The sequence below is a fragment of the Arvicanthis niloticus genome, chromosome 20 (genome assembly GCF_011762505.2).
Source record: "Arvicanthis niloticus isolate mArvNil1 chromosome 20, mArvNil1.pat.X, whole genome shotgun sequence".
Taxonomy (NCBI): domain Eukaryota; kingdom Metazoa; phylum Chordata; class Mammalia; order Rodentia; family Muridae; genus Arvicanthis; species Arvicanthis niloticus.
The window spans coordinates 12,635,102-12,662,725 of NC_047677.1; the positions used below are offsets into that span (position 1 = coordinate 12,635,102).

Consider the following 27,624-nt stretch of genomic DNA (forward strand, 5'->3'; position numbering starts at 1 on the left):
TTCTTTTTCCTTTTTGGTTAGTTTGAACTCTGCATCCTCCCATCATAATTGAGAATTTTTGTTTGTTTTTCAGACTGGGTCTTATGTAACTTTGACTGTCCTGGACCTGGCTGTGTAGTCCAGGCCAGCCTTGAGTTTACAGAGGCAGGCTTTCTCTCTCTCTCTCTCTCTCTCTCTCTCTCTCTCTCTCTCTCTCTCTCTCTCTCTCTCTCTGTGTGTGTGTGTGTGTGTCTGTCGTCTGCCTGTCTGTCTCTGTTTCTCTAATAGGGTCTAGGATGTCTGGCAGTTTACAGCTGCCTATAACTGCACCTCCAGGGGAGTCTGACACCCCTTTTTTTGCCACTTCAAGATACTGTATGCAGGTGTGCACACCTACATTTAGACACACATAAATAGAAAATAAAATAAATGGAGTCTTGTTTAAGGCTGCTCTTGAAATCAAGATTCCTGTCTGTGGTGTGTGTGTGTGTGTGTCATGGCCCCCCCCCCCCCCACCACCACCACCTGAGTGCTAGGATTAAGACATACCATTATGTCTGGTTATCATTGTAAGCCAAGGCTTTACTGAGATAATAACACATACACATAAATCAGTTGAGAAAAAAAGACCTGAGAAACACCTTATGTAAAAGAGAGCCAATTTGAATAACATTTACTTAGTTTGTTAAAGTTATGACCTGTCATTACCTTGTTTTTGTTGTAAACACAGAATAGCTGAAGTTGTTAAAGTGCAGACGTTTCTGTATGTTGAATGAACATAGAGTAGAACCATGTACCGGGAAAGCCTCCACTTCCTTTGGAGAGGACAGCAGACTGTACTTCAAGTATGTGCACCTCTTAGGCTTGTTTTCCTTTCTCTTTCTTTTGTTCATTTGTTTGTGTTTTCTTTCTCCTCTCTCTCTCTCTCTCTCTCTCTCTCTCTCTCTCTCTCTCTCTCTGTGTGTGTGTGTGTGTGTGTGTGTGTGTGAGTGAATTTATATAGTAGCTACAGAATTTTAAACTTAGGTAGGGAAAGACATTGTTTTTTCAAGATAGGGTTTCTCTGTGTAGCCCTGGTTGTCGTGGAACTTGTTTTGTAGACCAGGCTGACCTCAAACTCAGATCTGCCTGCCTCTGCTTCCCAAGTACTGGGATTAAAAGTGTGTGTCAATACATCTGATTTAATACTTAGATTTTCTTTTACAATTTGAGTTAATAGGAATTTGATGTCTTTAAATATAGCTAATTTTTAATTAATTAAATATATTACTATTCAAGTAATTTTATCTTTTAAAAGTATTTGAAATTGTGTGTTTGTGGCACCCAATACTCCAGAAGCAGGCAGATTTCTGAATGCAAGCTCAGCCTGTTCTATAGAGTGAGCTCTAGGACAGCCAGTGCTCCATAGTGAGCCCTTTCTGCCCTCACCCAAAAGTATTTGAACACAGACACAATGAATCACACCTATAATCCCAGGATTTGCCTGTAATCCTAGGACTTGAGAGACTGAGTCAAAAAGATTCCTCTCTGTTTGAGGCTAGCCTGGGCTACATAGTTGAGACTCTGTTTCAAAAAATTAGAAAAAAGAGTGTTTGAGTTAACATATCTATTAGTCAGTGGTATAGGGTTTTAATTAGTTTGTCAGGAACATGATTAATTTCTTACGATTTATCTTCTAAAATATATCTGACTAGATAGTCAATTTTATCAAGAAGCATTGTAAGTTAGCTAGATTTTTGAGTGAAAAAATTGATATCCTTGAATTAAACTATAAAATTCAGTATTAAAAATTTAGCCATATTTGGTGGCTCCCCCATTTAATCCCAGAAGCATTTGGTTCTCTGAGTTAGAAGCCAGCCTGGTCTACAAAGAGTCAGGATGACCAGGACTATTACACAGAGAAACCTTGTCTTGAAAAAACCAATACAAACAAAATATTTAAAGCTACATCATAAAATTGTGATTACTACATCTAAGTGTTCTTGTTCTATTTTTTTAAGCCAATGTTCCTTGATAGAAGTAATAGATAAGTTTATGGCAAGTGGTTATCAGATCATCGAGGTGATTTTGTAAAGACCAGTTTGCAGGTGTCTTCACAGAGTTTAAATATGGACTCTATTGTTTCTAGTATGTCGTTGCAGAAGCAGACATTAAGTAGGCGACTGCCGTAGCACTGACTTGAACTCTCTGATTTTAGGTTCTTCAGAAGATGATGAGGTCATTCAACCAGGGTTCATCAGCCCCAGGTTAGTCTGTTTTTTAAATTAAATGTTTTACTTAACTTAGTGCCTTAAATGATCAGTAGAGGCATATGAGAGGACTTGGCTGTCCCTAAGGATTTGTCCATTTTGAATTTTCCACACGGGCAAAACTGGCTGGCATTGCATCCTAGTGTACTCCATCCAGAATATCCCATCCATAAAACCGCTCTTCCTACCACAGTTGTGTGGGTGGCATGCTCTACTTACCACGACCTTCTGTTTCATAGTTTCTGGCTTTGTGATGTTCTTTTCCATAACTTTTCCAATGCAGATAGCACACTTGAACACTTACAGAGTCAAATCCATTGCTTACTTATTTCTCTGATTCCCAGTAGGCACTACCAGTGTCTGTTGAATTAAGTACAGATGTAGTAGTGTTTTCAAATAATTCCCGATATGTAGAGTGGACTTTTGAGGAGCTTCCACTTCACTGATGCAGGATGGGTAGTTTATACTGCTCTTCACTATGGTTACTAAAATCTGCTCATTGTCCTACTGTAAAATGGAGTTGTTTGAAGTTAACCTAGACTTCAGAGTGGACTTTTATTATTTATAGTATTGATTTTTTTTCAGTAGTACTCTTATTGATAATATGTTACTCTGGCATCTGCCCTAATGAGTTAAAAACCTGTCTTGTTTTTTGAGAGAGGGTCTCACTGTGTGGCACTGCCTGGCCTGAGACTTACCGTGTAAACCAGGCTGACCTGGAACTCATAGAAATATGCCTGGCTCTTAAGTTCTGGAATTAAGTGTGTGTGCGCCTCCACACCTGGCTCTGACTGAGTCTTAGATTAGTGTACCTTTGAGAGCACTCTGTAAGAGTTGTGAGCCACAAAATAATAATGATTTATAATGAAATGATACTTTAATGCTAACTTTACTAATATGGATTGTATAACCAGAGTAAGGATCATATATCTTAATGGAAAAGCTATAGTCAGTGCTGCCCTTTGGCAGGCACTATTTTTGTGGAATTAAACTTAACATGTTGATGATACTCTAAAGTTTCACTGTTAAAAATTGCTACAAATATTATTATATCACTTTTTTCTTACTATTGATTGCAGAGTTTTTCTGGAAGTAAATTGGCATTTTTAGACATTTTTTTGGAGGGGGGAGTTGGAAAAGATGTTAACACCAATGTGTTAAATGACTGCAATAAAGTTTCTTTTCTGTTTCTTCTTGATGAAAAGGAAATTGGAGAAGAGAGGTACCATTTTTTTTTTTTTACCAAAGGGAGGTTGTTTCTGCAGGCTGGGCTTTAAACAGAAAGGCTCTGGCTATCCATGGGAACTTCATGCCCTTGTTGAGGAAAGTGAAGCCCCAGCCATTTGGTTAGGAACCAGAGACTGCTAGCCAGGTTGGAGGTGGGGCTGGAGCCCCAGTCTACAGATTTGAGCTAGATGATTTTTTTTCTCAGGATTTGTTTCCCCGGCCTCTTGTTTTCTGTTCCCCACCTTTTTCCAGCTTCCTATTTCTGTTATGACCAGTAAACTCTTCAGAGTAAACATTGAAATAATCCTAAGAGGTAGAACATACTCTTTTCATCTGATTATTTGTTTTTATGAGATGAACTTTTAAATAATTAATCTAAATGATTTTATGGGAAGGAGAATAAATGTGTACATTGTGTTTTTTATTCTATAGATTCAGACATTTCTATTTACTGTAAAATAATCTGAGTTATGAAGCATACACATACAAGTAACACAAGTGAAAATAGTGCCTATTATTTTTTCAAATTTATGTTCTTTTGTGCTATTCTGAATAGTTATGTAAAGCTTATTTATTACTAGATGATTGTTTACAAAGTTACCATCTTAACTAAAATAATTTACACAAATATTTGTTGAACATAGAAAATATGTGAGAAAAAGAATACTCAATTTTTATTTTCTTTTATTGCAAGAGAAATGCTATAATGGAATTTTGCTAGATTTTCAAAATAACATTTTATAAATAGTGGCTTTAAAATAATGCCTTGTTTATGACTTCTATTCTTCCAAGTTTTGTTTTACTGCAAAAGTACCTGACTAAAGCCCAGATACAAATAGCTTGTTTTTAAAATGTAAAAGTGATTTAAATGAAAAATTTCAAATTTATAATAAGTTCCTCTGTTTCCACACTAGTCTTCAAACAATATAATTCAGAAGGCGTCTCAAAAATGTTTTAAAGAGATTTTTGACAACTGAAGAATTCTAAGAAGAAAAATTGCTTGAAGTCAGGGTATTTTTTGTTTCCCTTTTTTTGTTGTTTGTTTGTTTGTTTGTTTGTTTTTTTTAAATGAACGAGACCGGAATTTTGGTTTTGGAAACAAAAACAGAACTCCTTCATTTTCTGGGTACCTTTGCTAACATGCACAGACTGGGTCTCATTTCTATGACTCCCTGTTTTAATCCACCAGGGAGTACTTCTCCCAAAACACAGGGAATGGCTGGAATCTGATCAGTTTCCCCCGACACAGGTCGATAGCCTTTGCCGGTGTGCGGGAACATACAGGGTCCCCAAATTCACAGTCTCCTCCCACCCTCCGCTTTCTAGATCCTTCAGAGAAAGGCACTGCTGATGTGTTAGCTACTTGCCAAGCTCCCAGCTGCAGGCTCGTAGCTTGCTGATTCTAAGCATGGCTGGTGGGGGCGGGGGCAGTCACTTTCTGAGTTTCTCCTTGCTTAGATTTAGGACATTCTGGAATCTCAGAGGTAAAGAGATCAAATTATAAATGAGATATGCTTAAATTAAGTAAAAAAGGTCTAGATCGGGGCTAATGTTCTGTCCCAGTGGTGAAGATAACGGCTTCTTTTGTTTGTTTTAAAGAGCAAGATGACAAATGTTTAAAAGTCCCTTAGTAAGACAACAGCCTTCTGTGGGATGACCGAATTTCTAGAGGGAAGATGGTGGAATAAGAGGTAAAGGGTAAGGGGTAGGAGACAGAAAGGTGAGGAAGTTGCTGGACCAGAAAGAAAGGAAAGGGCCGGTATGCAAACCCCAGAATCCGAGACTGGGGGCATTGGGACGTGGGGCCCTGGAGCCTTGGGGACTCTGGGGGCAGAAGCTGCACTGGAAAGTGCTAGCTGCTGACCTCTGCTTACTTGCTGCCTGAACAAGACAGGTCGGGTCTTAGCTGTGCTACAGCTCCTCATGGTTTTCACAAGAACTGAAACACTGTTTCTGCTTAATAGCTTCTACGGTGAGCAAGGCGGGAGGTTTTCACAGAATGCAGTTTCGGAGCGATTCAGTTGAGAAAAACGTGACCACCTTTAAAAAAAACTGGGAAACCCAAGCCTCATATCCAAAGGGCTTGGGATAGATTGCTTGTCATCCCCTCCCTCCGGTATTAAGTTGAGTCAGGGTAGGACTGGGCTAATTTTAAAGACATTTTGGAAGAGCTATGATAAATCAAGCTATGAAACATTTGGCTTTTGAAGGTTTAAAACATGCATTTTAGTCAAACGCGGGTCTTTCTGGCACTAAAACCAAGTAGGAAATGAGAAAAAAATTAAAACCAGAAGACTTCAGAAGGTGACAAATTGGAAAGCATTGTAGGAGACTCCTAAGAACCATTTTATGTGTTAGAAGCACTCTGAGCCTTAAGAGCTTATGGTCAGTTTATAAAAAGGCTCAAAAGATTTGGGGAGGGGGCAGAATCTATTTAAAAGGCAGTGCCATAGCCTTGAGTTGATGAGAGTGTGTCTTCAACTCCCCCTCTTTCCAACTTCCTTCTCTCCTTCCTTCCTGTTTCTTTCTAGCCTTCCTTCGCCGCTATTTCCCTTTCTTCTCCCCACCCCCAAGGTATGTAAATGCTTGTGCCTTACATTCTTTGTCAATGAAGTTTAGAGATTTTCTCAGGGTTCCCAATTGGAAAAAGCTCTATAACTTGAAAGGCTGATGTCCCTCTCAGGAAATGAATGAATTGATAACCTCTGACACCAGTGACCAGCCTGGTGAACCCTACCTTAATACTTTGAATCCCAGAGGCCCCTAATCAGGTACAACTGTGAATCCTATCCAGTGTGGCTCAGCAGCAGCAGTCTTCCTGTGTCACACACACTGAAGTCTATGTGAAATTTGTTAGATTGAAGAAGACAAGGACTCAGAAATACATTTACTGTGTGTCTGATTCTTACTAGTAAACTTTTATAAAGAAAAACAAACTTGTAGGTAAAATAATTCACCATAAACCAAAATTTACAGACGGGTTAATTTTTTGAGACTTTTGCATAAATAACCCACAAACGATCCCAATTTACACGAATACTTTTCTAGGTTATTTGATATTAGTTTTTTTTAAAGGTAATTTTTTTAATTACAAAAACTATCATTTAGAATTTTTTATCGTTTATACTGTATAATGTAACAAGTGTGGTAGTAATCCATTTCTACTATTAAGATAATGTTTAGTAAATGCTTGGTTAGCAAACAGCTTCTTTAGAATGTGGTACTTGTTACACTTGGAAAATCCGTTGGATTTTAAGTTTTTTTTTCTCTCCACCAGCTGGCACATTGTTATCCTTCTCAAAATAAATAAAAGCTTGCCTCCTTTCTGGGAACAACAAAAGAAAGAAACAGATGAAAAATCTTTCCAAATTGATCAGTTTTGATTGACACCATTTATCACAAACAGCTGAAAATAATTTATTTCTTTATGCATTCATTATTTTTAGATCTGAGCCAATTATTTTTAGGCTTTCAGCATGAGAAGGAGTGTTAATAGGTGTACTGTGTGGACTTTTCATAATCCCAGCATTTTAGTTCCTGTGAAGCACTGTGTGGGCTGGCTAGAGAGATGGGGTGAGGGGTGTGGGGCATGGTGGGGGAGGGTCAGCTGGTAGCTTTGAAGAAGGGAAGTGGTATCTACAGTTTTTCTGTAAACTGCTTGTTTAAGAAAATGGGGGGATGGGATAGTGAAAGACTGGTGGAAGCCTTAATAATGTTTCAAAAACAGGTAATTTGTTTTAAAGAAACAAAGCACTTCTAGTTAAAATATAATGCTTTTTAAAATATTCCATAAGGTGGTTAGTACCCACGACAAAAACAATTTGAAAGGCAAAAAGTGTCTTGATGCAGAGGGCTAACAGGAAGGGACGGGAGGAGCCCATTGCGATATTACGGTCTCGTGTGTTTCACCGACTTGCTTGCTGGCAGTAGACTTCCAAGATGTCAGGGTCCAGTTAATACTACGCGGATTTACCTTTCCCCTACGTGCCCTCTCTCCTGACCCCAGCAGTGGAGGCTTTTTTCTTCTACAGTCGCCTCCTGCATCCCTCCCTCTTCACCTCCTTGCGCCGCTCCCCTCCCCCCACTGCGCTGAGTCTCCTGCTCTTGGGGAACAATCGCCACTGATTGAGGTTCGCTCTACGTTAGGCTGGAAAACTGGGCTGTAATTTAGGAAGTCATTAATCACATCTCCTCCCCCGGAAAGAGATGGTGGAGAAACCTGTGAAGTACAAGTTCTTACTATACCTCTCAAAAATGTTCTGGTACGAGCAACACTGTTTGATAGGAAATTAGTAGGGATTTTTTAAAAGTAGGATTTTATTTCAACTTTAAAAAATTCAGGTTGAAATTAGATGTGCTTTTGCCTTTTGTTAGGTTTATGTCACCAATATCTGAAGTTAATTGTTATATAATTAAATTTATATTTGAATTTAGGAATTGCGTATTTTCCTCTTCAAATTAAATATTAATGTCCCTAAGGTGGTTTGGTGCCCTATAGAAAAATCCCTATGGGGTGTATGTGGAGAATCATAACATCAGTTGTTTTATTTAAATGGCTCCCGTATGAGATTAGAGAAGCTTGTATTTGTAGAGCAGGCGTGTGTACATATACTGTCTGTCGCCTTTCTAAACCAGCGAGTCACAAGGGCCCTTCGTTTAAATAGTACAAAATCAGCATTCTGATTAATCATAAAGAAGCGTCCCAGATTGTCTTTAAGATAACGTGCTTGAGTTTTCCGTGCTCATTCATAAATTATTTTGATGTCAGCGCAGATGAAATGGCGATTGGTTATCTCTTCCTCTTGCCAGCCCCTTAAGGATCCGAGGTGAATTAGTAGCAAGAAAGCATGTAATTGACAGAGTCACGTGTGCTCAGGGGCCAGAAACCGGAGAGAGAAGAGAAAAAAAATCAAAAGAAGGAAAGCACATTAGACCATGCGAACTAAATTTGTGATCGCACAAAATCAAGATGTTAGGCTGATGCTGAAGATCACTCCGGTCCACAGGGAAAGTTTTCATCTCTGGAGTTGGAAGCTGAGGGCCGGTGGGGCAACATGGCCGAAGGTTAATTTTCTTTTCTATTGTTTTACTGTGATTCCTCTCTTCTTTTTTCCCCTGCTTCTCCCCACCACGCAGTTTCTCACCCCTTCTCTCCTGTCCCCCTTTACCCTAATACTGGGCATTATCTCCCCACCTCTTAGAGTGCGGCGGGGCTTCGCCACTCTAACCTATTGTTACAGATCTCCAAAAATGTTTTGTACCGCCCACACCGATTCACAACTTGGAAGGCTTTCAGAGGGCTATTGTTTGAATTGTGGTGATTACATGTAGTTTCAGTTAGTGAGTTTTCTTGGACTCACTTTTATACACCTGCCCCCTCCCCCATTCTACCCTAACTTTAATTGAAAGTTAGGGGGAGGGGAATGCACATTGCAAATAACCCGGGATTCCTGTCTGCCGCATGTGTATTAACCAGCAGCCAGCCAGCCTACGGACCTCTCCCTTTTTCTTTCTGCTTGTTAGAAAAATCAATCTCGCTGAAAAATTACTCTTTGTACATTGGAATAGTATTAGGTCAGCAATCTGTGCGTGAAGTGTCAGAGCTGTAACTGTAGAATGTTACTGAGGACAGGAGCCAGATGAAAGAAAAAGTGTGCGGATGTGCAGAAACGTGGAAGCTGGTGTGAGCGGGGCAGCAATGTGGCTTCCCCTCCCTGGCTTTGCTTTTAACCCTTTTTGTTTCTGTTTCTCTCTCTCTCTCTCTCTCTCTCTCTCTCTCTTTCTTTCTTTTTTTTTTTTTAGAAGAAAATGTTTGCCAACCTTTTGTTTTCCATCTTCATTTCTTCTTTTCACAAGCAAAATTTTTTGTTTAGATGAGCACTGTATAGAAATACAGGCTAACTGACTTTTGTCCTCTTCCATGTCAGGCGGGGCACGCAAAGGTGAAGAGCCAGAAAACCTGCCTGAGCTGGTAGAGGATGAAGCCCAGGTTCTGCATGGAACTGGCCACTGTAAATGGTTCAACGTGCGCATGGGATTTGGATTCATCTCCATGATAAGTCGGGAGGGAAACCCCTTGGAAATTCCAGTGGATGTATTTGTACACCAAGTAAGCCAGACTTTTAAATCCCCTCTTTACCCATTTCCATGTGTGGGAGTTTGTGTGTAGTTATGTTAATAGACAGAAAAATGTGCTCTTAAGTATATTGAAATACAGAAATATTCCATAGAATCTGGTGATTGTCCAGTTTTTAGATGTGTCCCTCCTAGGATATATTTTTCTAAATAGAAAGTGAAGTCTGGTACTTACTTCACTGACTGGGCTTGGGTTGGTGTTACTTAATAAACCTTCCCTTCATTCGACAAGGAACTGGCATTGAGAAGCGCCCCTTACTATTGGCTTACATTGCCTGTACTTGGTGAATGAATGGGAAGTGCAGGAAGAAAGGCTGTGGATCCTTGAAAGGTTTTCAACAGCCAGTCTGCTTGTTGTAAGAAAGTATAGGCAGCCTGTATTTTGGATATTTCTAATGACAGTACCACCTGTACTAGTTTATCACTTTCTGTTCTATAGTCATTGCAGGCTTATATAAAAATAATTTGGTTTTATAGTAAAAATGAAATATAATGTCATTAATTAAGAGTGGGTTTAAATCAATGCCAGAGAAGATTCTTAGTGATCAAACTTTTAGGAACTATTTCTTCTTAGGTCATTGATTCAGGGATATTGTCTCTTTTAAGAGACCCTTTTTTTTTTTTTAAATGCAGCCAAACCCGGCTGTTTAAAGCCTGATAGTTGGTTACTTGGTAAATTTCTACAGTTGCTTATATTGTGTTATAGTTTTAAAAAAATACTTAAATACCAAATGGACAGTTATTGTTTTCCATTTTAAAAAAATGTCCCCAGGAAACAATAAATACCTTTCCTCATAAATCCCTTTCTATTAACTAATTGCTTTAGGGTTAAGAAGAGTTTACATTCTGCAAGTAAAGGAAATAAAAATTTTCTAGTGAGTTTCTAGACATGAAGAGGCTCATGAGGAAAGAGGGTTATTTTGGTTTACTAAGTTAAAAGCAGCTGAGTGAGTTTTATCTTGCATGTTGACTGGCATGGTCCATGTCTGCAATACTGAAGTTTCTCCGCTAAACAGTGTGATGCCGTCTTACTTGTTCTTGGTAATGTTTACACGCGTTCCCCAAGGAAGGTCATTTCACATTAGGTCTGTAATAGGAGGAACTAGGAAACCATTCTGTTTTCCTCCACTGCGCTCTGGGGCTTGCTAGCTCTCTGACTCTGCTGTGGGGTTTGCATTTGTCTTTCCTAAAGGCCTGGCTGTCATCACTGGATGTTCACAGAGGAAGGATAAGTGTCTGTGAAATGAAACAATGTAAATAGTAAATAGGTACTTGGATAAAGCCCATTACATTTATGTTGCATATTCTGGTGTATTTTTTTTTTTCTTTTTTAAAATTTCTTAGATTGAATGACTAAAATTGAGAAATCTATTTTCTCAGGGCTCTTGCTTCCCTTTGAACCTTTTTAGGTTGTTAAATTGTTCTTTACGATGTCATAAATTTGTTTTATAGATGATAAATGAAAAAAATAGAACCTTTTTCTTCGTTTGATCACACCTTGTTAAAATTTTGTTGTATTTGGGTTTTTAAAATATACTTTAGAAAGCTAAAAAATACTGAAATACTAGCTATTTTACTAACCAGTGTTAGTATTTAGACCTATGAAGCATCTACTTTAAACTGCTTAATAGAGATAAGATTAATAGTCCTATGTATACTGAATTAAAAATATATTGTTGGTAAATATCATATAACTACTGCAGTTTCTATAGTATAAACATTGTTTTTTTAATATTCCCTTTATTCTCTGCACATGTGATTAAAGGACAGTGATTAAATGAAGGCTCTTAGCTTTTAAATTTGAGATTGACAAGTAAATTATGCATTATGTGATTATTACATGGAAGAAGGCAGGGTTCCTGCTGATTCTAGTCCAAGTAAAAGTTAGATGGTTGTAAGGGAGGTATTTAGGGGTCTTTGAACATCTCTGTACAATCAGGTTTGGTTCAGAATTATTCTATAACATTTTAAAAATGCTTTTTAACCTAGCTATTATTTTTACTTCATAAGCAGTTTTGCAAGACACATACGTTCAGGTTGCTTATGTTAAATGTCTTTCATTATATTTCTATACTAGTCTACTGTAAAGAATATGTGTAAATCATAATTAGAAAATTGAAGTGTTCAGCTAGGCCAGTGTTTGTGAAGTATATGTCAGGTTGGCTTTTTAATGTAATACATTATTTTGTATATCTGGGGTGATGTGTGTATGGTTGTATGTGTTGAGTAGCTCTTGTGCAGACTAGAGGACAACTCTGTGGAGTTGGCTCTAGTTCCACCTTGTAGGTGTTGAACTCAGAGGCTTGGCTTGAGGGACAAGTGCTTTCCCTGTTACATCGTCTTGCTGGTCTTGTTTGTATCCAAAAGTACATGTGCCATAGAATTCCAAGCATTTGGGGTTTTTTCAAGGGTTTTTCTGTATAGAGCTAGCTGTCCTGGAAGTCAGAGAGATCTGTGTGCCTCTGCCTTTGGAATGTTGGGATTAAAGGCATGTGTGTATGCCTCCACTACTACCTGCTCTGGGCACTTGTTTTCCCCCAAGATTTTTTTTTTTTTTTTTTTGGTTTTTTGAGACAGGGTTTCTCTGTGTATCCCTGGCTGTCCTGGAACTCACTTTGTAGACCAGGCTGGCCTCGAACTCAGAAATCCGCCTGCCTCTGCCTCCAAGTGCTGGGATTAAAGGCATGCGCAACCACCGCCCAGCAAAATTAATGATTTAAAAAAAATAATTTATTTTTATTTTATGTGCATTGATGCTTTTTACCTGAATGTATGCTGTTGGGGACCGACTTTTAGCAGAAAGCGGCTATCAGCTTTGCAGCCATCTTGAGCCATATACCCTGACATGAGACTTGGATTACAATAGCCTACAACAGCTGAGAACACTCCGATAATCTTGGTTTAGATACCTTGAGATTAAAGGTGTGTGAGATTAAAGGTGTGTAATTTAAGAGTATGATTTAGAAGTATAGAGATCAGAGTTAGAGACAAGACCTAAGGGCATGATTAAAGGTGTAACTTAGAGGTGTGGCTTAGAAGTAAGACATATAAAATGCAGAGGCAGACAGTAGGCAGCAGACATTTGGGAGACACAGCAGAGAGAAGACATTATTGAGACGATAGAAGACAGAACCAGAGATCAGAGAACATAGACGGAGATCAGAGACTATAGAGGGATCATCAGAGACGAATCTCAGACATTAGGTAGAATCTGCCGTCACCCTCGCTCTTGCTGAACCCCCGACCTGAAGACCGGAGCGGCAGCTTGGGCCGGGCTACAGTGGCCTCCCAAACGTGGGTCGGCCCGGGCCTCAACATTTTGCTCAGGCCGAGACATTTTTTGGCCACCCCAACGTGGGACTAGTGCGGTCCCCAACAGTATGCCTGTGTGAGGATGTCAAATCTTGGAGGTCTAGACAGTTGTGAGCTGCTATGTGGTTGCTGGGAATTGAATCCATGTCCTCTGGAAGAACATTCAGTGCTCTTAACTGCTGAGTCATGTCTGTAGCCCCAGGATATATTATTTTCAGGGTATTGAATATTTAAACTTATGCCAAGGGACACACATAGTTTTTCTTTCTTAGAGATATATCCTATAAAGAACTGCATATCCTCTTTATTTCATAGCAATTGAGTTATTTTGATAGGTAGTCCTTTGTAGTAAATTTTATATGTAGCTCTGTGTATTGGTTATATGATTGTATTTAGAATTTGGTGGCATTAGTGTAATTAAACTTTGTTATAGTTTTGGTGATATCTAAGTCCTCAAGTTGGACATGTGCTTCCCCTGTTTTGAGATTACACAGGTAAAAGGGATGAGATTCAACTGTTGGAAATAGTGACCATTGCTGGTTTAAAATGACAGTCTTCTTGTGATTTCCATTGTTAGTGTGATTTAAGTGATCATGTTTTTATGGTCAGAAAATCAACATGTATTCTGACCCATGTTGTTAATGACTTAATGATCAGTGATGATGTTCAGTAATACACATTTTATAAAGAACTACTACATTTATGAATTTTGTCGTATTTCTTTTAGCTTATGCATGCTAGGTAAGCATTTTGTTACTGAGCTCTGTATGACTGCACGTCATAGGAATTGCTCACGAATCCAATGCAATGGACAAAGATGTGTCCCAATTGAAGTGCAAGTATTCCTGGTCAAGGGTCTTACCAAAAAAATTTCAACAATTATTTTGTAAGTGCTAATAACTAATTTTCCTGTATTAGTAACTTAAAACAACTGTAGCTACAATCAGATTGTAGGTAGAAACAATCTGATTTAGTTGAGGTTCAATGGCTTTTTTTTTTTTTTTTTGAAATACAAGTTTTTAATAAGAATTATATACAATGGAAAATTTTTAGAAAAATTATATACTATTTAAATAATTTTATATTGGGTATGTACATTTTTTAATATAGGTTTTGATACTAAGACTTTATCTTACTTAAGAAAACAAGGTATTTTTTAAATATGGCAGACAGTTCTCACTGACCTCTTTGTACCATATTTGCCTGATGATGCTTTTTCATACTTTGTGTGTTTCTATGTTTGGGATTCTTTGCCATTGAATATGACATAAAACATTTTAATATAAACTTTTTGTTTTTTAGCTGGAGACATGGCTCAGGGGTTTTGTTTGTTGTTTGTTTGTTTGTTTGTTTGTTTGAGAGAACCTGGGTTCTGTTACCAGCACTTACATCAGGCAGCTCAAAAATTGCCTGTAACTCTAGTCCCAAGAGGATCTGGCATCCTTGCAAACACATACAAAATAAACCAAACAAACAAACAAAAAATCTGGGCTGCAGAGCTGGCTCAGCAGTGAAGAGCACCGACTGCTCCAGAGGTCCTGAGGTCTTTGCAATTGCTGGTCTTTTCCTTTATAGAATTTGTATTTTTGTCTTCACAAAGAATACAAATATCTGAATTACAAAGCTTTTATATATTTCATGTTTCTTTTTATTATCTTAGAAAATATCCCAAAAAGTAATGGGAATACAAAAATTAAAAGTTATTATGGCTGAGTATATGAGGCACACCTGACATCCCAGTTCTAGGAGCGTCAAGAGTTTAACATCAGACAGAGAATCAGCATGAGTTATAGGCTGTCTAAAACAAACAAATAGAAAAAATTATAGTCTAAATTTAAAGTTATTAAATACTATTAGATATTTATAGGTAACTACTATTTAAATAAATGAAACATTTAAGTATTGTGCCAGGTTAGTTAATATTTTATTTCTATTTTCAATATTTACAATATTTTAATATTAAACTGTTGGAGAGAGTGCTTATGTGTTAAAAGAACTTGCTATTTTTGAAGAGGATACAGGTTCAGTTATCAGTATACACACAGAGGCAACTTTTACAACCCATCTTTAACTCCAGCGTCAGGGGATCAGACAGTTTTTTCTGCCCTTCTGGCCCCTGTATGTGTGCATGCACACACAAATAAAAATTTAAAAAAACCAAAAAAGTAAAAAAAAAAAATGAAAAATTAATAACAAGCTTGGCATGATTTCATCTCAGAAGCAGGAAGGTCTCTGAGTTTGACTCCAGCTAATACTGCATAGTAAAACCGTGTCTCAGTTGATATTAATAATATGTGAAGATATTTACTTCAGTGTATTCCTATTTCAGGGTGTATTCCTATTATTAGATTGCTAGCGAGCCATATTTAGCTTTTATCATACACATGTTAGCATGATCGCATTCTTCACATGCTGAATATATGTGATTATTATTGTTCTCAAGGCTATTTAACATGCTCTTTCCCCTCCTGATGAGAAGGATCAAATTCTGACCTTTGGGCACACTAGGCAAACTCTACCACAGAGTTAAGTTTCCAGCCCTAAGTACCAATTTTAAAAACAGGCTTGTGATCCCAGATCTGACACAGGGTGATGGTAAGCTTGAGGCCAGCCTGGCTACATAGAGAAACTGTCAAAAAAAAAAAGTTTAATTTTCCAAAATTTTAAGATGAATTTTCTTAGTTTAGCGATTGAGAAAACTGGAGTAAGCTACAATTCCTTAGAGCTGTGTAGTCATAAAATTAATTTAAAGGGATTTAACTCAACATTGGCCCGTTTTACATTTAACATGAAAGATACTGAATACTTTCTTTTTGGTTTTGAAATAGTCTTAAAATTTTTAAAAAGAGGCTGTTAGTCATTCTCATTTTAAATTTAGAAATAAGTCCCTATTTAAACCATGCTTCCGTTTCTTCGTTTTTTTTTTTTTTCTTTTTGTTTTCCCTCCTTTGCCCACTGCCTGCTTCCACTTTCCCATCTCCCATCTCTTTTAAACGAACTTGTGCATGCCAGGCAGGAGGTCAAGCACTGAACTACAGTCACTGTGTTTAAGAATGTCTGTCTTCAAGAGCAGTTTTAGGTTCACAGCAAAATCAGGAGAAAGTACAAGAACTTTCCTGTATACCTCCTTTTCCTCACATTCATAACCGAGCAGTGATCCCACCGTGGCACTGCTTATGGTAACAGCTGATGAGCCTATATTGACTTTAACGCCCAGGAATAGGTGAGGCTTAGTCCTTAGTATTATCTACTCTTGGTTATGTTCTATCCAGCTAACAAAACAACAGTTCAGAACAAATGAGGACAATAAATATTTTTAAATTAGGTAGATAACAACTGACTTTATCTAGTAGTGTCTAACATGCCTTTCACTTATCTATGAGCTTTTGGATTTCATGAAAACTTAACAACTTTAATAACACATATTCAATATAGTAGTTAAAGAATACAGTGTTTTACAAATCATAGTGGTTCATGTCTGTTAACGCTATACTCAGGGGCAAAGGCATGAAAAGTCATCTCTCCAGCTCCCAGGTTAGTCTTTTTAAACTGAACATTTTTTAACATTTGATAAAAGTTGCATAATATTGATAGCTTAGTTTTTATTACAGTGAACTATAGAAGTTTTAATTATAGTTTTATGATAAATAATATTGTTTAGTGTATAACACACCTATAGGCCTAGCTGTTTAAGAGGCTGAGGTAGAAAGATTGCTTGGACTTACAAATTCAGGCCTAGCCTGAAACCTTATCTAAAAAATACATAAACTGTCAGAAGTATCAGGGTGTAAACTAAGGTTTGGGAATAACTTGGCATATAAATATTCTTGTTTTAATAATTTGTTGTTCTGTGTGAGGTTTACCTGTTTTTCAGGTGTATATAATGTTTATTCTTTAGTGTAAACTAAGGAAAGATACTGTTTTAATCAATATATTTTGATAATGCTGTTAATAATTGTTTAATTTTGTGTGTGATGAAAACATAATAGAATGCTATAGACTCTGGTTAACTAAATTGATTAATCTTTTGGGGAGGAAGTTATTTGTAAATGTAGTATAAGTAGGGACACAAATGTACTACTTTGTATGGCAATATTATGTAGACTCAATACTGTCATGTATGAAAGACTTAATAGTTTGACACATATGAAAGGACCCAGCACATGTTGTTTATTGTGTGGCGTAGTAAGGGGGATCACTGAGTTTTGGAGTCTTGGGTCACTTTCAGTCTTTTGGCTAGTCACATCTAGAAGTTTCAGTATTCACACAATTAAAATATGGTTGGTGTGATCTATTTTAGAGAGGTCAGGTTAAGTCCATTGAAGTTGACATTGTATCTATAAAAATAATTTAAAGCCTGTAAACAATGCCAGATGACAGTTTTGATCTGTATTTGAGGACTATTTTTTGAAAGCTTATGTCATGAACTTTTTTTGTTTAATCATTGTCTTTGAACTGCAGTTTATATATTCACTATATTTATGGATCCTTCCCTCACAACTAACTAACTCTCTCTCTCTCTCTCTCTCTCTCTCTCAATCTCTCTCTCTCTCTCTCTCTCTCTCTCTCTCTCTCACCACTACTCCCCTCATAATATGAAACATTGTCCTCATTTCGGGGAGGCCTCTTTTGCCCATTTACAATCATTTTTGAAGAGGTTCAACTGACCAATTGTTCATCTCTGTGTTGTCTTAACTGGCTAACTGACCAGGTTCTTTTAGCCTGTATATGTGTGTGTGTGTGTATATATATGTATATTTATATATTTCAGTATCCTTTGTCTAAGAAGGTCATATTGCCTTTCACTTTTTGCTTAGGTATTTTTCTTTAGTTCAATCTGCTTGAAAATTACCATCACATGAGGAGCTTTTGCTCTTGGAAAAGGAGAGATCAGTTGTATGCAGTTTACTGATCTTCCTCTTAACTGGCTTATGTTCTTTTCCTATACAACATAAACTCACTTCATTAACACAACTCAGGTTATTATTAGGCTTATTCATACTGAATTAAGAAGATTGCTGTGTCTTTGTTACAGGCATGTATTTCCTTTTTAGAAAGTAAGTACTCTATGTGGTGATTGGAATAGGAATGGCCCTATAGGCTAAGAAAAGATAGTTGAATGCTTAGTTGCCTGGAAGTGATATGATTTGAAAGGATTAGAAGGATTAGGAGGTGTGGCCTTGTTGGAGGAAGTGTGTCACTGGGTGTGGGCTTTGAGGTCTCAGAAGCCCATGCCAAGTTCAGTGTCACTCTATCACTCAGTCTGAGGAACAGAACTTATCCTGTAGCTACTGCTCCAGTACCATGTGTGCCTCCTGCTGCCTGCCATGGTAATAGTGAACCAAATCTCTGAATTGTAAGGAAGCCTCTAATTAAATGCTTTTTTTTTTTTTCATATGAGTCACATGGGGAAAGTGGGATTTGAACCGGGAGAGAGAGAGCAAAGGGCGTGGGCTTGCCCTCTTCAGTCGGCCACCTAAGCCCCTGCACCACCGCTGGCTTGCTTAAATGCTTTGTTTTTAAGAGTTGCTTTGGTCATAATGTCAATTTATAGCAATAGAACAGTGACTAGGACACTAGGACACTGACAAAACATTGTGATTCTTTAATTTTTCTATTCCATAGTCTTTTCTAGTCAATAAATGTAAAGCATTCACTGTTGGGTGATGTATTAAAGGATTCTGTTCTCCTTTTTCTTTCTCTCTTTCTCTCTCAAGTTTTAGCACATTTTGGGGCTGGAGAGATGAGCTAGTAGAACAGGGTGCTTGCTGTGCAAACATGAGAGCCTGAGTTCTGATTCCAGCATACACTTAAAAAGCCAGGCATGGTTATGTGCACCTGTAAGCACAGTGCTGTGGGAAGCAGTGTGGGAAGAGGATCACACTGAGGCTTACTGGCCACCAGTCTAGCTCCGGGTTCAGACACAGACTTTGTCTCAAGTAAGGGGGATGTTGACATAGCAGGATACCTCAGATTCTTTTCTGGCCTCTGCATGTTTACATATACTCAACACACATCTACTATAGTCTCACCCATACATGCACACATATAAATTTAGCACACTTTTCAATAAAAGGATTTTTTTTATTATCGTTACTCATAAATGACAAAAGTTTATTTTTTTTCCTGTTTACTATTTATTTTGATATTTGCAGAGTCAAATTATAAGGCTCTATTAATTTTATTTGGGAATAACTGATAGAAAATAAATCTTAGGATAAGCATATTAGTTCATGCGTATAATCCTAGCACTTGGGAGGCAGAAAGATCACCAAATTCCAGGCCTGCCTTGAATACAAAAATGAGTTTTAGGCCATTCTGAGATGATACATAGTGAGTTCCAGGCAAGTCTGAGTTATACAGTACAACACTGCCTAAAGAACAGAAACAAAACTAAAAAATTAAAAAAATATATTCTTTGAAAGCTGTCTACAGGGGCTGGACTGATGAGACGGCTCAGTGGCTAGGAGCACTTGTTGTTCTTCCAGAGGACCCAGATTCATTCCCAGCAGTCACATGGCAGCTCACAACTTCTTATAACAATAGTTGTAGGAAGTCTGAAAGATACAGACTCTAGGCACTTGGAATCAAATACACACACACATACACACACACACACACACACACACACACAAATTGTGTTAAAGACACGCTTCTTAATAGTCTTTTAAAGTATAATTTTTAGATTTTGCAGAGAAACTTGCTCTTGCCAATTTATTGCCAGTATATATGCCAATATACATTTAAAAAAAAATATTTTTGGTTGTGAGCCTAGCCTTTAACGGCTGAGCCATCTACTGTTTTTTCTTACCAGTTGCCTTTTAAGTCTTTTGTTATGACATTTTACTTTTAAATATCAAATTTAACTTAAATTTGTGACTTGTTAAAAGTAGAACTCTATTTGAAATATCATTAATTTGCTGCTCACTCTAAGATTTGTTTTTATATTTGTAGTTTGTTTTATAGGATATAAAAATTTCATGTAAATTTCAAATTACTTTGACTTTGGCTAGACTTGTTCATGACCTTTTCTTTCCTTCACTTAGCAACGAATTCCTTCAATTATTAACAATAATGACGAAGATGTTTATAGATGCTGTAATGCCTAAATTCTTTCATCTTTACATACATTAAATGGATTTTTGTTAGGTCAGTCAATAACAAAAGCGTGCCAACATAGGTTGTTATCTACCATTTTAAACACTTGGGTCAGTAATGCAAAGTTTATATAAGCATTCTTAAGTACGCGTTCAGTGCAGCATAGGAACACTGGTGCTTACAGAGTAGTTATGCTTTTCAGCAACTACTTTACATTAAGTCTTCCTGACACATACCTGACATAGTGCTTCTCGGTAAATCATAAATGTTAAAGTGAATGAGTCCTTTTCATTTAAAAAGGAAAAGATTTCTTTTTAATAATTAGGTAAAACTGTAGTAAAAATTCACTCATAGTGGTGACTTATTTATTTTTAGGTGTTTGACACAAATTTCCTTTGTTACTAAATCTAGGAATTTGCACATTTCTCCTTTTAGCTGTTTCCTCCCTCACACCACTGAAGGTTTTGTATGTCGAGGAATTTGTGCCCTTTGGCTCAGGTTGCAGGCCACTTGATTGAGTCAGAAAAGCCTGGGTCAAGACTATTCTTTGCTTATCTTTTCCTGGGGCTACTTGTAAATCCTGCTTTCTGTCCTAGGAAAATAAAGTAAAACAAACTTTTTCTATTGGATTTAGTATTTGGGGCTTGATTGTGACTTCACTGGATTAATTTCACTGTCTTGTTTTATTGAGTCGCGGTTTATTTGATGCATATAGTCTTATTTAAATAACTTCTGTTGGCAGTAAAACATGTTGTAAGATATTTGCATCTTTGAAATGTAGTGACAACTTTTGGGGAAATTGAGTTAGTTAATTTGGATTATAAAAAGGCCCAAAGTGTTTTTATTGTGTGAAGTATTTAATCTCTAGCATCTGTCCTGACTCTTCTGCTTTACCCAGTCAACGAGTGTATGATTGGTGCCAGTAATGGTGCAAAGATTTTTACATCTAGACTCAGATTTAAACAAACACAAAACACTTTGTTCTTATCTCAGCATCCCCTAAAAGTATACAGCTCTGGTTCCAGCTCAGGACCACCCATTACCCTGGACATTGGATACTCCTATTTATTCAAGAGGTCTGTGAAGTAGCTGTGTGCAGTGGGGGATGGGCATATCTCTGTGCAGCAATCACAGTGAGGCGGTTTTACCCCAGCAAAAGCGTCAGCACTGCTTATAAACTGCAAAAGTTTGTTCTGGTAAATGTAATTTATAGTAAATGCTTGTTATTTTATGTTAGTGCTTGTTGTATTTATTTTCTAAACTTTCAGAAACTTTTAGTGACCTATTTGTAACCTCAGTCCTGTTTAGCTTGTAGCCCATCCATTGGCCTTGAGAGTTAATACAAAGCTTTTGTTTCTCCCTGCAGAAAAGAAAAAGAGAAAAAAGGGAAAAAAAAACCCACCCTTTCTTTCTTTTTGATTGCTTAAGTTTAATGATTTCTCTCTTAGTTGGTCATTGATTGCACTGAAGTGAATTTCAAAATGAGTGAGATGTCAGAGTTTATAGGAAGTGTTTATTGAAATATGCCTCTTAATTTACTTGTTTTGAGTGACTGTATTCTTTAGGAGGACAAAATATTTATTTAAGAAAGTAGATTTCTAAAACAACACTTAAAATATTTATTTGTGTGTGTGTGTGTGTGTGTGTGTGTGTGTGATGCAGTGTGAATGGAAGTCAGAGAGCAAGTGTGTAGAGTCAGTTCTCTCTTCCCACAATTATGTGGATACCTGGGCTGACACGCAGGCTTGTGTGGCAAAGGCCTGCTGAGCTGTCCTGCTGGGCCCTAAAATAATACTTTTTAATTGCTACTAGCATATGCACTTTTCTATCATTTATCTTTTGGCATCATTTGAAGTTTCTAAATTGCAACTTATTTCTCAGAACTTAAAATGAATGATGATAAATGGAAAAAAATGACAACTTGATACAAATGTAAAAATAAATGTATTAGCTATCTGTTGTAGCCAGGTGTTTGAGAAAATGCTATCTCTTTCCGCATCAGCATTTTACTTTTGAGTTAAAAGAGAGTCACTGCCAACCCTAATGTGGTGGCTTACTCATGATCCACAGTTTACCGTGAGTCATTAAATATGTAGATTTTGAAGCTGGTTTTGCTTATATTTAGAGTTTAGATACTTGAGTTGTATTTTAAACATTATCATTATATCACCAAATAATGCATGAAATTTGTGAAACAATAATTTCATTTTTAGAGACAGGATTTCTCTGTATAGTCCTGGCTGTTCCCAACTCTATCTGTAGACCAAGTTGGAACTTCACCTGCCTCTGCCTCGTAAGCGCTAAGCTTAAAGGCACCACTACCCATCCATGAAACAACAGTTTCATAAGAGGTACCTATTGATTTTTAAAATGTATTGTTTTTTGATATTTCTATGTAAGTGGGTCCTTTTAAAAACTTCCAAGAATGGTAAGATTTTAAAGTTGAATATGCATTTCTGTTTAAAGTATTTTGTCTCAATAAAACATTATACAGTCTTACATAAAAAATTTCCTAGTATTTTTATAGACCTATAGTTGTTAAAAGACAATGAATGATATCTGATTGAGTGATTTTTGTTACCAGATTAACCAGAGTTTAAAGTATTTGATTTTGTGTGTGTGTGTTATTAGGATAAATAGGAAAGAAAAATATCCTATTTTTACCACTATGTTTTGTGATATTAGATAAAAACACCTTAAAAGTTAATGGATAGATTGTTATGTTACACAATAAGCTTACATAAATGTCTGTTAGTAAATGGATTATTAGGTTTTTGTTTTTTGTTTCTTTTTAAAAAAAACTCGGATCTGGGGTAAATTTTGTAATTAATGCACTAGTTAGTCAGTGACTTCATCTGCATTGACATTCAGGAAAATGATGTGTATTTTTGTGTTCTTTAACAGTGTATCAGTTTCTATTAATTATATCTTTGTATAATTATGTTCCTAGGGTTGGATTTTTTTGTTTTTGGTTTTAGATTTATTTATGTTTATTTAATTAGTGGAGGCTTTTTGTTTGCATGTGTTTGTACCATGTGCATGCAGTCCCCATGGAGGCCAGAAAAGGGTATCATAGCCTCTGGAACTAGACTTAGAACTGGACTGTGAACTTTCGTAATTGTGCTGGGAACCAAACTCTGGTTTTCTGAAAAAGCAGCCAGTACTCTTAATGTCTGAGACATCTTTTCAGCCACTTGGATTGAATATTTAAAAAAAAAAATTCTAATTTTAAAAAACTCATAGTTTGGGGGCCGTGTTCAGGCCCTAATATACATGTTGGATGGCTCACAAGCTCCTAATAACTGCTGCAGCTCTAGGGGATCTAATGACCTCTTCTGGCTTCTGTGGGTACTTGCACACATGTGGCACACACACAAATAAAAGTCAGTCTTAAAAAAGGAAGTTAGCGTTTTCTGCTAAGTGCTGTTAAAAAGGTTTTAGTGGAGAAAGGGGTATGGGGCAGAGAATATGAGTGTGGACATAAAAGTGTCAGTGAGTAGTGCGTCTGATGGGGCAGGCTCCGAGTTGTACCTTCACAGGAAACAGATGTGGCTTCTGTAGAAAGGCCTAGACTCCAGGATTCAGCGATGGGGACATTTAGGAGAATGTCTGTGGAACGTAAGTTCTTACTTTCATACCTTTCACCAAGTGGAGAGTGCTCTGAGGTAATACATGCTTTTAAGATGGAGAATTCCTGACCTAGAACAAGGGCTATGTGAGCTTGTTTGTTAGGTGCTGACTACACTTCCATCCTGTCTTCTTTCTGGTCACTACCGTGCCATTGTGTTCCTACAGGTCATTAAGAATTTGTGATAGATATTCAAAATCCATAATGGAATAATGCTTTCAGAGTAGAATTTAACAATTTAGAATAAAGGTATGTGTTGTATGTTTGTGTGCTTGCATGAATTTATATGTCCGTCTTGCTTGAAGGTGCTATCAGAAACCAGAGACATTGGATCTTCTAGAACTGGACTCCTAGGCAGTTGTGAGCTATCTAATGTGCATACTGAAAGCTGGAGTTGGGTCCTCTCGAGCACAGAGTAGATTTCATACCGAACAATTGATTATTTTAGTTTATATTTTCAGTTTTAAGTTGTAGGGTAAAAGAATTATTTAAATTATGAATTCATTTTGCTGACTCCCAGTTATTCCCACTTGCTCATTCTGATCTGACCTTCCACCAGGACTTACTTCAGCTGAGTGGTGTCACTTATTCTTTTCTTTCCCTGCTTTCTGTGAGTTCTGAGAAGGAAGCCTTAGGTCCAACTGTAACCACTCAGAACCACAGACCTGTCCTCAGCACACATGCTGCTGCTGCTCCTTAGACAAGAGGTTAGCAGCACATAAGAAATCTGATCAAAACTCACTTACAGTTTACTTTTGATACAACTTCTAATTGCTATTAAGAAAAAAGAATCTTTGTTGTTTGGGTAAGCCCTGTGAACTCAAATCTGGTCCTTTCTTCTTCCCTCTTAGGTTTAGCTAAATAGTTTATTTCTTTTCTGAAGTCTGTGGTCAGTGGCATAAGGTGATGACCGTGTTGTTGAGACTTCTGAAAGGTCCGTTCTTCTGCTGTGCTGCAGGTGTCCCAGCTGAGCAGTTTCTCCTCACATACATCCACGCCCTTAGTTACTTCAGTTGTCCTTGGTGACAGTAGTGGGAGAAACTTAAACAGTATGATCTTGTAGTTGTACAGTCAGCTGAAACGAGATTTTAGATGTAATTTATGTTTGAAAGATAAACGTGAGTACATAATGTTTATTTTGTTAGCAAAAAATATTGGAATTTTTCTTTCTTGTTTTGATTCTTAATCTTGTTAATAAAAAAATTTAGAAACTGACTTGTAAACTTGAAGACAATTTTATTAGAATTTGAGAGAAAAACAACAGGGCAGGCAAGCTGTAAATTTTGACAGCTGCCAGGAAAGGGGAGGTGGATCACAGGAAGAAAGAAAGCTACACCTTTTATTTTACAGTCCTAGAAAGTAGGCAGGTTCAGTAATGGAGGTTGCAAGCAGCCACGTGCTGGAAGGTGAGGGAAAGCTTCAGAGAAAGAGTGAGACAGTCCAAGGCATCAGGAAAAGCAGAGCCAGACTACAGAGAAGAAAAAGAAAAAGCTAGACTCTTCTGAGTCAGACGGTGAACAGACTCCAGAATGCTCGGTGGGAGTTCTGCAGATGGCTACATGGAAGAGGGATTTATAGGAAGGGCAAGTGCACTATCTCATAAGGAGATGATTAGTCCCCCCTCTCTTTAGTAAGGCTTTAGGTACACCACCTTTCCTGTGGGATATAACTTCTGACCAGGTGATTGACAGGCCGAGCTGGAGTAACTTAGGAGGAGACCTTAGTATACCTTTTATCGTCTAATCTTTGGACCTAGCTGATCAGAATCCCTTGTCTCCACCCAGGACCATAGGGTTGATAAAACTGATGTTTACTTTCTAATAAAAGGGAAACTGGAGATAGGGCCTTGCTGATCTGAGGAAGGACTGCTTCCTTAACAGCCTGTATGGCTGCTACACATGGAAAGAAACGGCAGCTTATAGGCAAATAAGTGACAGACAGCTAAGTAGATCTAAGGCAATGTAAAGATTATTGTGGTTCTGGGTTTGGGCCATACCAACTGTTTATAATTGTGAGTGATCTTTTAATAGAATCATAAATAAAAGCATAAAAAAAAAGCAAATTGCAATCTTTCCTAACTAACTCACTCACTACCCCATGTTACTAACCACCAACATCAGCAAATGTGACTTGCTGATCTGGTGTCTGTTCTGGAGTAAGTCACCCTAAAGTTACAGCCAGCACATACTGGGTAATGCTGATAATCATGATGTCAGTGATGAACAATACAATAATAATGGCATGTAACTTATAGAGTGCTCATATATGCATTTTCTTTTTTTCTTTTTAATTTATTTTTATTGGATATTTTATTTACATTTCAGATGCCATCCCCTTTTCTCATTTTCCCTCCCTAGAAAACCCCTCTTCCATCTCCCCTTCTCCTTTTTGCTTTATACAATTTTTTTTAATGTTAATCAAAGGCTTTATAAGTTTGGTAATGATGAATAACAAGATGCCCATACAAACAGAAGTGTAACCCAATACCAACCTACATATATCAACTATCTTTGACTGGCAGAGACACACAAACGTCTGCCTCCATGTTCCCCCCCAAATTCCCCCCCCATCACCTAGCTCCTCCTCTCCTTCTCCTCCCACCTTAGCTCCTCCTACATATCACCCTTCCTGTTAAAATAAAACTTTTCTCTCAAAATACAATTAGAGCATAACTATGCCAATTTGTGTCAGTAAGGTACAAGATAGACTTAATACCCATCATTTTGTTGACTAACCAGAACCTCTGTCATCCCTCCTAACTAAAAGACTTAGTTCTGAACCTGGCTTTTTTCTTGGTTTTAGAATGAATGTCAGCTGAAAACCATCCTCTCAAATCTTTTCTCTCAAAGTAAATAGCCAGGGTTGGCTATTAGATTATAAGTCTTCAACCCCATCTGAAATCCAGAATGACTGAGTTAACTGAAATTATGGGAAGCACAAAGCATAGCTTCTAAAACTTAGCCAATTTATAGAGACCGCTGAACACCTGGACAGTCCCTATACTATAAAACATTGGAGCATCTGATCTTCAGCCTTCTAGCCCAGGATCATCTGACAGACCTAGTGATGCAGAATTATTAAGGGCTGAGTAATCTGTCTTGGCATATATCATCAGTCGACTATTCTGTAAGTGTGTCCTTTTCTGGATAATACTTTGTCTGTAGATGAAAAGAGGCAATTCTTGCCTAGTGGCTGTCTCACCACAACTGGAGTAACTCTAAAGATGCTCAATTTCTTCTTAGAATCCAAGACAGGAAGCTGTCAGGAGCAGACAGGTCTCTAATCAAAATGAACACTAATACAGAAATGTTTGTAACGTCAATTCTGTGGACTTCTGAGGTTTTGAAAACCAACTATCCATGAAAGGCAGTCTCGACTGTTGTCTGTTAATTCCTCTCAGCTATTTCTAAATAAAATATAGAAAACACCCTAACAATAAACTCAGAGCCATGAATTTGCTATAGGCCCTTAACTCACAGGCTAGCCATCTCAAATCTCACTTTATATCAATAATCTCACTTTATATCAATAAGAAGCTCATACCAATGAAAACCTTGAATTTGAAATCAAAGTCAATTTTGTACTCTTTAAGAAATTATAGCTTCATCTTAATAACACTTATACATATTTCTACCAATAGGTTGCGGCTATGCAATAAATCCTAGCTAATCCTCCCTGTTCCAATAAAACCACTAGTTTTCCCTAGAAAGACAGCCCAATATTAGCCACCTGAGTCCCCAAGCCCAGGGAATAGGGGCACCAACTCTTCATAAACTTCTTCAAGCTGATTATGGGTGTTGAGATATTAGAAGAGGGGTGGGGGGAAGAGTAAATTGATAAGCCTCTGACACTGTGTCTTCACTGCATCCAGCTGAAATTCCAGGACATCAGAGGTTCAAGAAGATCTGCTCAGCTTGCTTGATGAGTAGATACACCAAGGCTGTGTATTCTGCAATATACAATTCTTAAAACAAATTTTAGTATCAAGATAATTTT

At 37.4% G+C, this 27,624-nt stretch overlaps 1 protein-coding gene across 1 annotated transcript in view; it reads left to right on the forward strand.

Moving 5' to 3' along the window:
• The first annotated feature begins 1,308 nt into the window (after positions 1–1,308).
• Lin28b (lin-28 RNA binding posttranscriptional regulator B) overlaps positions 1,309–27,624 on the forward strand; it is a 90,966-nt gene continuing 64,650 nt past the window's right edge. The window contains exons 1-2 of the mRNA XM_076916553.1: positions 1,309–2,225; positions 9,383–9,564. Coding sequence (XP_076772668.1) covers positions 2,189–2,225; positions 9,383–9,564 — 219 coding nt within the window. The 5' untranslated portion in view covers positions 1,309–2,188. The remainder of the gene's footprint in view (positions 2,226–9,382; positions 9,565–27,624) is intronic.